The 12,500-nt window shown below is 42.3% G+C and overlaps 1 protein-coding gene across 3 annotated transcripts in view; it reads left to right on the forward strand.

Moving 5' to 3' along the window:
- Window positions 1-12,500, forward strand: part of LOC143301631 (N-acetylglucosamine-1-phosphotransferase subunits alpha/beta-like) — an 82,675-nt gene that overhangs the window by 23,579 nt on the left and 46,596 nt on the right. For all 3 annotated transcript variants that reach the window (XR_013057815.1, XM_076616053.1, XM_076616054.1), the window contains 4 exons: window positions 351-482; window positions 2,118-2,288; window positions 7,211-7,334; window positions 12,415-12,486. Coding sequence is in view for 2 of the 3 variants with exons in the window: in XM_076616053.1 (XP_076472168.1) it covers window positions 351-482; window positions 2,118-2,288; window positions 7,211-7,334; window positions 12,415-12,486 (499 nt within the window). In the remaining variant the exon portion in view is untranslated. The remainder of the gene's footprint in view (window positions 1-350; window positions 483-2,117; window positions 2,289-7,210; window positions 7,335-12,414; window positions 12,487-12,500) is intronic.

Here is a 12,500-nt window from a genome sequence, read left to right on the forward strand (position 1 = left end):
TTTTGATATTAATACATGTATTTTTTTTCAAATGAGGCTTTACATCCTTTAGAAATTCACACATAAATTTCTTCAGATGAACGGTATGGTTTTTGGTTGTCTTTTTAACTATTTGTTTTTGAATTTAATATATGTATATTTGTTATGTTGAAACTGAATTAAAAAAAAAAAGAAAAAAAAGGGAAACAAGCCTGTTCTTCTGTTTTTTACCTTCAGTCATTGAAACATTTGTCTTGACTCCTGTTTTTAGAAATTTGCTGTCTGAATTTAAAAAAAAAAAAAAAAGGAGAGAAAAAAAAGTCAGTTTCTGCAGCCAGTGATTTTGCTGCTGCCGCTGTTGATGAACACAGGAACTGCGGTACTCGCTGCGGTCGCTGGAGCGTTTTGCGCCCTGGGTGAGACACGTGTACATCGTGACCAACGGTCAGATCCCCTACTGGCTTAACCTGGACAACCCCCGCATCACCGTCGTCACACACCAGGTCAGTTGCCGTCGCTGTAACTGTCACTGTCAAGGGCACACAGGCAAGCTTTTTGGCGCCGCAGAATGGTGGAACACTTTGCTGTCTGTCTATACTACTTACTTACTCCATCCTCTTCGCTGCGGCTTGAGTGTAAGACACCAACGAATCCTCTCCAGTTCATTTTTCTTTGCTGTCTGTCTATACTTACTTACTTACTCCATCCTCTTCACTGCGGCTGGAGCGTAAGACACCAACGAATCCTCTCCAGTTCATTTTTCTTTGCTGTCTGTCTATATTTACTTACTTACCCCATCCTCTTCACTGCTGTTGGAGCATAAGACACCAACGAATCCTCTCCAGTTCATTTCGGTCTTGAGTGAGCTTTTTCTGTGGTCCAGAATTTGGAGCATATGTCTGTATATGGTGCCTGGAAAATTGTGTTGTCTGTGTTTGGCGCCTGAGAATTTTGGACATTTTGCATTCTGTTTATGATGCCCCCAGAATTTTAGACATATAGCTTAGCTGTTTATGGTCTCCCAGAATTTTGGACATATAGTTTAACTATTTATGATGCGCCAGAATTTTGACATTTTGCATAACTATTTATGATGCCCCAGAATTTTGGACATATAGTTAACTATTTAAGATGAGCCAGAATTTTGACATTTTGTATAACTATTTATGATGCCCCAGAATTTTGGACATATAGTTTAACTATTTATGGTGTCCTGGAATTTGGGACATATAGTTTAACTGTTTATGGTGTCCCAGAATTTGGGACATATACCAGTGTTAACTATTTTTGGTGTCCCAAAATTTGGGACATTTTGTTGTCTCTTAATACTTTCTTACTTATTTAATCCTCTTCGCTGCTGTTAGAACATAAGGCGCCAACAAATCCTCTCCAGTTCATCTTGGTCTTCAGTGAACTTTTTCTGTGGTGCCCCAGAATTTGGAACATACTGTTTTTCTGTATATGGTGCCCTAAGAATTTGGGCCATTTTGTTGTCTGATTTCGGAGCCCCAAAATATGGGACAGTTTGTTTTCTTTATATGGTGCTCTAAAATTTGGGACATTATTTATGGTGCTGTAGAATTTTGGACATTTTGTGTAACTGTTTATGGTGCTGTAGAATTTGGGACATTTTGTTTAACTATTTATGGTGCGGTAGAATTTTGGACATTTTGTATAACTATTTATGGTGCAGTAGAATTTTGGACATTTTGTATAACTGTTTATGGTGCAGTGGAAATTTTATTTAGGTATTTATGGTGCCATAGAGTTTGGGACATTTTGTTTAACTATTTATGGTACCATAGAATTTGGGACATTTTTGTTTGAATGTTAATGGTGCCTTAGAATTGGGGACATTTTGTTTAAATGTTAATGGTGCCTTAGAATTGGGGACATTTTGTTTAAATGTTAATGGTGCCTTAGAATTGGGGACATTTTGTTCAACTAATTTGGTACTTCCACACATGACTTTCCTGACAGAAGTTTTAGACATAGTTTGTATTTTTGAACTAGGTTTTCTCTAATTCTGTAGTTTTTGTGTGATGATTGAAGTAACACATTGACACACACACACACACACACAGACACACACACACACACACACACATAAAAAAAAAAAAAAAATCTGTTTCTTCCAGGAGCTGTTTCCAAACAAGAGTCACCTCCCCACTTTCAGCTCTCCGGCCATAGAGTCCCACTTGCATCGCATCCCTGGGCTGTCAGACAAGTTCCTCTACCTCAATGACGACGTAATGTTCGGAAGTGAGGTCTGGCCAGATGACTTCTACACCTATGCCACAGGGCAGAAGGTATGGTGGAGGTTTGTGGGAACCTGTGGGTGGGTGTGTTTGAACTGTGAGTTTAGTGTGATGTATGGTCGAGGTTTGTGGGAAGCTGTGTCTGGGTGTGTTTGAACTGTGAGTTTAGTGTGATGTATGGTGGAGGTTTGTGGGAAGCTGTGTCTGGGTGTGTTTGAACTGTGAGTTTAGTGTGATGTATGGTGGAGGTTTGTGGGAACGTGTGTCTGGGTGGGTTTGAAGTGTGAGTTTAGTGTGATGTATGGTGGAGGTTTGTGGGAAGCTGTGGGTTTGAACTGTGAGTTTAGTGTGATGTATGGTGGAGGTTTGTGGGAAGCTGTGGGTTTGAACTGTGAGTTTAGTGTGATGTATGGTGGAGGTTTGTGGGAACCTGTGGGTTTGAACTGTGAGTTTAGTGTGATGTATGGTGGAGGTTTGTGGGAACGTGTGTCTGGGTGGGTTTGAACTGCGAGTTTAGTGTGATGTATGGTGGAGGTTTGTGGGAACGTGTGTCTGGGTGGGTTTGAAGTGTGAGTTTAGTGTGATGTATGGTGGAGGTTTGTGGGAAGCTGTGGGTTTGAACTGTGAGTTTAGTGTGATGTATGGTGGAGGTTTGTGGGAAGCTGTGGGTTTGAACTGTGAGTTTAGTGTGATGTATGGTGGAGGTTTGTGGGAAGCTGTGGGTTTGAAGTGTGAGTTTAGTGTGATGTATGGTGGAGGTTTGTGGGAACCTGTGGGTTTGAACTGTGAGTTTAGTGTGATGTATGGTGGAGGTTTGTGGAACCTGTGTCTGGGTGTGTTTGAACTGTGAGTTTAGTGTGATGTATGGTGGAGGTTTGTGGGAACGTGTGTCTGGGTGGGTTTGAACTGCGAGTTTAGTGTGATGTATGGTGGAGGTTTGTGGGAACGTGTGTCTGGGTGGGTTTGAACTGCGAGTTTAGTGTGATGTATGGTGGAGGTTTGTGGGAACGTGTGTCTGGGTGGGTTTGAAGTGTGAGTTTAGTGTGATGTATGGTGGAGGTTTGTGGGAAGCTGTGGGTTTGAACTGTGAGTTTAGTGTGATGTATGGTGGAGGTTTGTGGGAAGCTGTGGGTTTGAACTGTGAGTTTAGTGTGATGTATGGTGGAGGTTTGTGGGAAGCTGTGGGTTTGAACTGTGAGTTTAGTGTGATGTATGGTGGAGGTTTGTGGGAAGCTGTGGGTTTGAACTGTGAGTTTAGTGTGATGTATGGTGGAGGTTTGTGGGAACCTGTGGGTTTGAACTGTGAGTTTAGTGTGATGTATGGTGGAGGTTTGTGGGAACGTGTGTCTGGGTGGGTTTGAACCGTGAGTTTAGTGTGATGTATGGTGGAGGTTTGTGGGAAGCTGTGTCTGGGTGTGTTTGAACCGTGAGTTTAGTGTGATGTATGGTGGAGGTTTGTGGGAACGTGTGTCTGGGTGGGTTTGAACTGTGAGTTTAGTGTGATGTATGGTGGAGGTTTGTGGGAACGTGTGTCTGGGTGTGTTTGAACTGTGAGTTTAGTGTGATGTATGGTGGAGGTTTGTGGGAACGTGTGTCTGGGTGGGTTTGAACTGTGAGTTTAGTGTGATGTATGGTCGAGGTTTGTGGGAAGCTGTTCTGGGTGTGTTTGAACTGTGAGTTTAGTGTGATGTATGGTGGAGGTTTGTGGGAAGCTGTGTCTGGGTGTGTTTGAACTATGAGTTTAGTGTGATGTATGGTGGAGGTTTGTGGGAACGTGTGTCTGGGTGGGTTTGAACTGCGAGTTTAGTGTGATGTATGGTGGAGGTTTGTGGGAAGCTGTGTCTGGGTGTGTTTGAACTGTGAGTTTAGTGTGATGTATGTGGAGGTTTGTGGGAACCTGTGGGTGGGTGTGTTTGAACTGTGAGTTTAGTGTGATGTATGGTGGAGGTTTGTGGGAACCTGTGTCTGGGTGTGTTTGAACTGTGAGTTTAGTGTAATGCATGTGGAGGTTTGTGGGATACTGTGTCTGGGTGTGTTTGAACTGTGAGTTTAGTGTGATGTATGGTGGAGGTTTGTGGGAAGCTGTGTCTGGGTGTGTTTGAACTGTGAGTTTAGTGTGATGTATGGTGGAGGTTTGTGGGAAGCTGTGTCTGGGTGTGTTTGAACCGTGAGTTTAGTGTGATGTATGGTGGAGGTTTGTGGGAACGTGTGTCTGGTTGTGTTTGAACTGTGAGTTTAGTGTGATGTATGTGGAGGTTTGTGGGAAGCTGTGTCTGGGTGTGTTTGAACTGTGAGTTTAGTGTGATGTATGGTGGTTTGTGGGAAGCTGTTTCTGGGTGTGTTTGAACTGCGAGTTTAGTGTGATGTATGGTGGAGGTTTGTGGGAAGCTGTGTCTGGGTGTGTTTGAACCGTGAGTTTAGTGTGATGTATGGTGGAGGTTTGTGGGAAGCTGTGTCTGGGTGTGTTTGAACTGAGTTTAGTGTGATGTATGGTGGAGGTTTGTGGGAAGCTGTGTCTGGGTGTGTTTGAACTGTGAGTTTAGTGTGATGTATGGTGGAGGTTTGTGGGAAGCTGTGTCTGGGTGGGTTTGAACTGTGAGTTTAGTGTGATGTATAGTAGAGGTTTGTGGAAAGCTGTATCTGGGTGTGTTTGAACTGTGAGTTTAGTGTGATGTATGGTAGAGGTTTGTGGAACCTGTGTCTGGGTGGGTTTGAACTGTGAGTTTAGTGTGATGTATGGTGGAGGTTTGTGGGAACGTGTGTCTGGGTGGGTTTGAACTGTGAGTTTAGTGTGATGTATGGTGGAGGTTTGTGGGAAGCTGTGTCTGGGTGTGTTTGAAATGTGAGTTTAGTGTGATGTATGGTGGAGGTTTGTGGGAACGTGTGTCTGGGTGGGTTTGAACTGTGAGTTTAGTGTGATGTATGGTGGAGGTTTGTGGGAAGCTGTGTCTGGGTGGGTTTGAACTGTGAGTTTAGTGTGATGTATGGTGGAGGTTTGTGGGAAGCTGTGTCTGGGTGTGTTTGAACTGTGAGTTTAGTGTGATGTATGGTGGAGGTTTGTGGGAAGCTGTGTCTGGGTGGGTTTGAACCGTGAGTTTAGTGTGATGTATGGTGGTTTGTGGGAACGTGTGTCTGGGTGTGTTTGAACTGTGAGTCTAGTGTGATGTATGGTGGAGGTTTGTGGGAAGCTGTGTCTGGGTGTGTTTGAACTGTGAGTTTAGTGTGATGTATGGTGGTTTGTGGGAAGCTGTTTCTGGGTGTGTTTGAACTGCGAGTTTAGTGTGATGTATGGTGGTTTGTGGGAAGCTGTTTCTGGGTGTGTTTGAACTGCGAGTTTAGTGTGATGTATGGTGGAGGTTTGTGGAAAGCTGTGTCTGGGTGTGTTTGAACTGCGAGTTTAGTGTGATGTATGGTGGAGGTTTGTGGGAAGCTGTGTCTGGGTGGGTTTGAACTGTGAGTTTAGTGTGATGTATGGTGGAGGTTTGTGGGAACGTGTGTCTGGGTGGGTTTGAACCGTGAGTTTAGTGTGATGTATGGTGGAGTTTGTGGGAAGCTGTGTCTGGGTGTGTTTGAACTGTGAGTTTAGTGTGATGTATGTGGAGGTTTGTGGGAACCTGTGGGTGGGTGTGTTTGAACTGTGAGTTTAGTGTGATGTATGTGGAGGTTTGTGGGAAGCTGTGTCTGGGTGTGTTTGAACTGTGAGTTTAGTGTGATGTATGGTGGTTTGTGGGAAGCTGTTTCTGGGTGTGTTTGAACTGCGAGTTTAGTGTGATGTATGGTGGTTTGTGGGAAGCTGTGTGTAGGTGTGTTTGAACTGTGAGTTTAGTGTGATGTATGGTGGAGGGGATGGGGGGGGGGCAGGAGGAAAGTGTTTGCATGTGAGAGAGAGAGAGAGAGAGAGAGAGAGAGAGAGAGTGTGTGTGTGTGTGTGTGTGTGTTTGTCTGTGTGTGTGTTGTGTATGAAGAGGTGTATGTGTGGTGAATGTGAAGAGGAATAGCAGCAGGGGAGTAATGACACTGAAATGATGCAGATGATGGAGGCAAGAAGAAGAAGAAGAAGAAGAAGAAGAAGAAGAAGAAGAAGAAGAAGAAGAAGAAGAAGAAGAAGAAGGAGAGAGAGAGAGAGAGAGAGAGAGAGAGAGAGAGAGAGAGAATCATTGAATGAAAACATTGTACTGCATTGTATTTTATTGTATTGCATTACTTGCATTGTATTGTGTGTGTGTGTGTGTGTGTGTGTGTGTGTGTGTGTGAGAGAGAGAGAGAGAGAGAGAGAGAGAGAGAGAGAGAATCATTGAATGAAAACATTGTACTGCATTGTATTTTATTGTATTGCATCGCTTGCATTGTATTGTGTTGTGTTGCGTTGTATTGCATTGCACTGTATAATACTGCATTTAATTACACATACTTAACTGTGACCCAATTGGTGCAGACTCCGGCAGGGGTCTGGGGGGAGTCTGCACTAGTTGGGTCACGGTAAGTGTGTTATTTAAACGTAATTTTAGATAGAAAATTTCCTTTATACTGTATTGTATTCTAGTACATTGTGTTACATTTATTGTACCGTACTGTACTTCACTACAGTTATCATCGATGGTTATTGTATTGCACTTGATTGTACTGTATGGTACTGCATTGCATTGCATTGCATTGCATTGCATTGCATTGTATTAGATGTTTATTGCAACAGATTTCTGTGCGTGAAATTCAAAGAGCTCTGCCAAGTGAGAGCGCATCAGAAAAGTGACGGCAGCACCTCATTTTTTGTTCTGTATGGAAGAGTGTTTGTTTAAACATCTAAGAATTTCGCCCCTTTGCTGTGCATGGAACTTTGTTTTATTATCTTATCTGAAAGACATGCCACCCATACCACCACACAAACAACGCAGTTTCAGAATGAGGAACACTTCCCAATCAGGCGCATTACCCGCTGGGCCACTGTCGCCAGTTTCTGTTGTTTCTGTTGACAGCTGTACCTGACGTGGCCGGTGCCGAGCTGCAATGAGGGCTGTCCATCCAACTGGATCCGCGACGGCTACTGTGACAAGGCCTGCAACTCTTCAGAGTGCGAGTGGGACGGTGGAGACTGCACCGGTGAGCATCGCTCTTTGGCTCCTCCTACCTCCCCTTGTTTCTTTGGTCTTGTTTTTTGAATTTTGTTATTTTATTTTGTCTTTGTATTTCTCACATACGTTATGCAGGAAACCTTTATTTGTTTATAGTACAGCAGCTATATATATATATATTTATATACATATCTCCCCCGAAAGCGGAGTACGGCTGCCTACATGGTGGGGTAAAAATGGTCATACACGTAAAAGCCTGCTCATGTACATACGAGTGAACGTGGGAGTTGCAGCCCATGAATGCAGAAGAAGAAGAAGTTATACATATCTGTGTGTGTATATCAGAAATCTTTCTTTTGACATGTTTTATTCACTTAAAGAATACAATGCTGTATGTAATTCGCATGCCTTATTTTGGTTACTTTGGAGAGAAAAAAAGAGAAAAATACATATAATTAATTAGATATTAGAAAAATATATGGGGGAGAAAATTGGGGGGGGGGGGGGTGGAGTGGGTGTGCGAAATACATAAATGTATGAAAAAAACCTAAATTAAAAAAAAAAAGATTTGGAGCATTGATATATATATATATATGAGTGGAACTTGATTACAGTGTAATGGGTTGACATTACATTGCATTCATAACACACAATTTTCAGTGGGAAATACAGTGTCGTTCCTCATGTTGACATTTTCAGTATACAGACTTAAAAAAAAAAAAAAAATGATGGTAAAAGACTGATGACCCATCAAAAAGAATCACAATTATTTGGTATCTGAGTGGAGGAAACAAATTTACTTCAAAAACATTGGTTAATATGGTATCCATGCGTTAAAAATGTTTTTGCTGTTGTTAAAAAAACAACCCAAAACAAACTTTTTTTGTGTGTGTGCTGAAGAGCTTGTTGTTTTGCATAGGATTTTCAGTTCAAATATCTTATCTTAATCCTTTGAGCCCTGACCACCGCTTTACCGGTGGTGGGGAGGGGTGGCATAATGCCTGGCCACCGGTTGAGCGGTGTGTAAACACTTGTGTCGTGTTTTGCTATTGGTTGACTTATATTGAAGAGCCATTCAGAAAAACCGTAATATTCTGACGTCAGCGAACGTAGTACCAACATTGCTGCGCCTTTTCACTGTGTTTTGTGCATGTGCTTTGGATAAAAAAGATCGATTTCTACCATGAACTTTGCAGAGTCTCAACCTGACACGCCTCCTTTGATCAACTGATTCTGCATGCGCAGATTCATTTTCAGCATCACTATCTGTAGCAAAATCATCCGATTCGAATTCCACCTCACTATCAGAGTAATCATTGTCATACTCTACTTTCGATAAATCATCAAGCATATCAATTACTTGTTGTGTTGTGTACAGTTTTTTCGCACGTTTTGTCCCTGATTTCTGCCCTGACGGGCCAGGTTGAGACTGCACGCTTCAAGTGTTTACGCACCGCTCAACCGGTGGCTGGGCATTATGTCATTTTTCTCTGCCACCGGTATAGCGGTGGTCAGGGCTCAAAGGGTTTAATACCAATTATTTGCAAATTTTGGCTCAGGAGCTCAGGCAGAAGGGTTAAAATTGCTCAGGAACTCAGGGCTCAAAGGGTTAAGCATCACTGCATCTAGGCGTCTTTTCTGTGTGTGTGTGTGTGTGTGTTCCAACTCATGCATGTTTTTTGTGGTGTGTGTATATGTGTGTGTGTTTGTGTGTATGTGTATGTATGTGTGTGTGTGTGTGTGTGTGTGTGTATACCAGTGCATGTGCGTACATGATGTATGTATACACACACATACACACTAATATAAAACACTACTGTAAGATATGAGGCTGTGAAACACTGTGCTGTAAAACATGGTGTTGTAAAACACTGTTGTAAAACACGGTGCAGTAAAACGGGGTGCAAAACAGGGTGCAGTAAAACTGGGTGCTGTAAAACACAGAGCTGTAAAACACAGAGCTGTAAAACACAGTGCTGTAAAACACAGAGCTGTAAAACACAGTGCTGTAAAACACAGAGCTGTAAAACATGGAGCTGTAAAACACAGTGCTGTAAAACATGGAGCTGTAAAACACAGTGCTGTAAAACATGGAGCTGTAAAACATAGTGCTGTAAAACACAGTGCTGTAAAACACTGCTGTAAAACACAGAGCTGTAAAACACAGTGCTGTAAAACACAGAGCTGTAAAACATGGAGCTGTAAAACACAGTGCTGTAAAACATGGAGCTAGTGCTGTAAAACACTGCTGTAAAACACAGAGCTGTAAAACACAGTGCTGTAAAACACAGAGCTGTAAAACATGGAGCTGTAAAACACAGTGCTGTAAAACATGGAGCTGTAAAACACAGTGCTGTAAAACACAGAGCTGTAAAACACAGTGCTGTAAAACACAGAGCTGTAAAACACAGTGCTGTAAAACACAGTGCTGTAAAACACTGCTGTAAAACACAGACCTGTAAAACACAGTGCTGTAAAACATGGAGCTGTAAAACATGGAGCTGTAAAACACAGTGCTGTAAAACACAGAGCTGTAAACCATGGAGCTGTAAAACACTGCTGTAAAACACAGAGCTGTAAAACACAGTGCTGTAAAACATGGAGCTAGTGCTGTAAAACACTGCTGTAAAACACAGAGCTGTAAAACACAGTGCTGTAAAACACAGAGCTGTAAAACACAGAGCTGTAAAACACAGAGCTGTAAAACACTGCTGTAAAACACAGAGCTGTAAAACACAGTGCTGTAAAACACAGTGCTGTAAAACACAGTGCTGTGTAAAACACAGTGCTGTAAAACATGGAGCTGTAAAACACAGTGCTGTAAAACACAGAGCTGTAAAACACAGTGCTGTAAAACATGGAGCTGTAAAACACGGAGCTGTAAAACACAGTGCTGTAAACCACAGAGCTGTAAAACACAGTGCTGTAAAACACAGTGCTGTAAAACATGGAGCTGTAAAACACAGAGCTGTAAAACATGGAGCTGTAAAACACAGAGCTGTAAAACACAGTGCTGTAAAACACAGTGCTGTAAAACATGGAGCTGTAAAACACAGTGCTGTAAAACACAGTGCTGTAAAACACAGAGCTGTAAAACACAGTGCTGTAAAACACAGTGCTGTAAAACATGGAGCTGTAAAACACAGTGCTGTAAAACATGGAGCTGTAAAACATGGAGCTGTAAAACACAGAGCTGTAAAACACAGTGCTGTAAAACACGGTGCAGTAAAACGGGGTGCTGTAAAACATGGAGCTAGTGCTGTAAAACACTGCTGTAAAACACAGTGCTGTAAAACACAGTGCTGTAAAACACTGCTGTAAAACACAGTGCTGTAAAACACAGAGCTGTAAAACACTGCTGTAAAACATGGTGCTGTAAAACACAGTGCTGTAAAACATGGAGCTGTAAAACACAGAGCTGTAAAACATGGAGCTGTAAAACACAGAGCTGTAAAACACAGAGCTAGAGCTGTAAAACACAGAGCTGTAAAACACAGAGCTGTAAAACATGGAGCTGTAAAACAGGATGCAGTATAACGGTGTAGTATAAAACTGTGCAGTAAAACAGTTTGCTGTAAAACATGGTGCAGTAAAACATGGTGCTGTAAAACAAGATGCAGTATAAAACTGTGCAGTAAAACATGGAGCTGTAAAACAGTGCTGTATAACACAGTGCAGTATAACACAGTGCTGTATAACACAGTGCTGTATAACACAGTGCAGTATAACACAGTGCAGTATAACACAGTGCAGTATAACACAGTGCTGTGTAACACAGTGCTGTATAACACAGTGCTGTATAACACAGTGCTGTATAACACAATGCTGTATAACACAGTGCAGTATAACACAGTGCTGTATAACACAGTGCTGTATAACACAGTGCAGTAAAACACAATGCTGTATAACACAGTGCAGTATAACACAGTGCAGTAAAACACAATGCTGTATAACACAGTGCTGTGTAACACAGTGCTGTATAACACAGTGCAGTAAAACACAATGCTGTATAACACAAAGTGCTGTATAACACAGTGCTGTATAACACAGTGCAGTATAACACAGTGCAGTAAAACACGGTGCTGTAAAACACAGTGCAGTATAACACAGTGCAGTAAAACACAATGCTGTATAACACAGTGCAGTAAAACACAATGCTGAATAACACAGTGCAGTATAACACAGTGCAGTAAAACACAGTGCTGTATAACACAAAGTGCTGTATAACACAGTGCTGTAAAACACAGTGCAGTAAAACACAGTGCTGTATAACACAGTGCTGTATAACACAGTGCTGTATAACACAATGCTGTATAACACAGTGCTGTATAACACAATGCTGTATAACACAGTGCAGTAAAACACGGTGCAGTAAAACACAGTGCAGTAAAACACAGTGCTGTATAACATGGTGCTGTAAAACACGGTGCAGTAAAACATGGTGCTGTGAAACACAATGCAGTAAAACACAATGCTGAAAAACATGGTGCAGTAAAACACGGTGCAGTAAAACACGGTGCTGTAAAACACAGTGCAGTAAAACACGGTGCTGTAAAACACAATGCAGTAAAACACGGTGCTGTAAAACACGGTGCTGAAAAACACGGTGCAGTAAAACACGGTGCTGTAAAACACGGTGCTGTAAAACACAGTGCAGTAAAACACGGTGCTGTAAAACACAATGCAGTAAAACACGGTGCAGTAAAACACGGTGCAGTAAAACACAATGCAGTAAAACACGGTGCTGTAAAACACGGTGCTGTAAAACAAGGTGCAGTAAAACACAATGCTGAAAAACACGGTGCAGTAAAACACGGTGCTGTAAAACACGGTGCTGTAAAACAAGGTGCAGTAAAACACAATGCTGAAAAACACAATGCAGTAAAACACGGTGCTGTAAAACACAATGCAGTAAAACACGGTGCTGTAAAACACAATGCTGTAAAACACGGTGCTGTAAAACACGGTGCAGTAAAACACAATGCAGTAAAACACGGTGCTGTAAAACACAATGCAGTAAAACACGGTGCAGTAAAACACGGTGCTGTAAAACACGGTGCTGTAAAACACGGTGCTGTAAAACACAATGCTGCGTGTGTTGTGTGCAGGAGCCAACGGCCATGTGCAGCTGGGAGCAGGATTTCAGGCTGCCTTTGGTCAACAGGCTCCCAACCCTGAGGGTGAGCAAGGCTGT

The sequence above is a fragment of the Babylonia areolata genome, chromosome 27 (assembly GCF_041734735.1).
Source record: "Babylonia areolata isolate BAREFJ2019XMU chromosome 27, ASM4173473v1, whole genome shotgun sequence".
NCBI classification, from domain to species: Eukaryota; Metazoa; Mollusca; class Gastropoda; order Neogastropoda; family Buccinidae; genus Babylonia; species Babylonia areolata.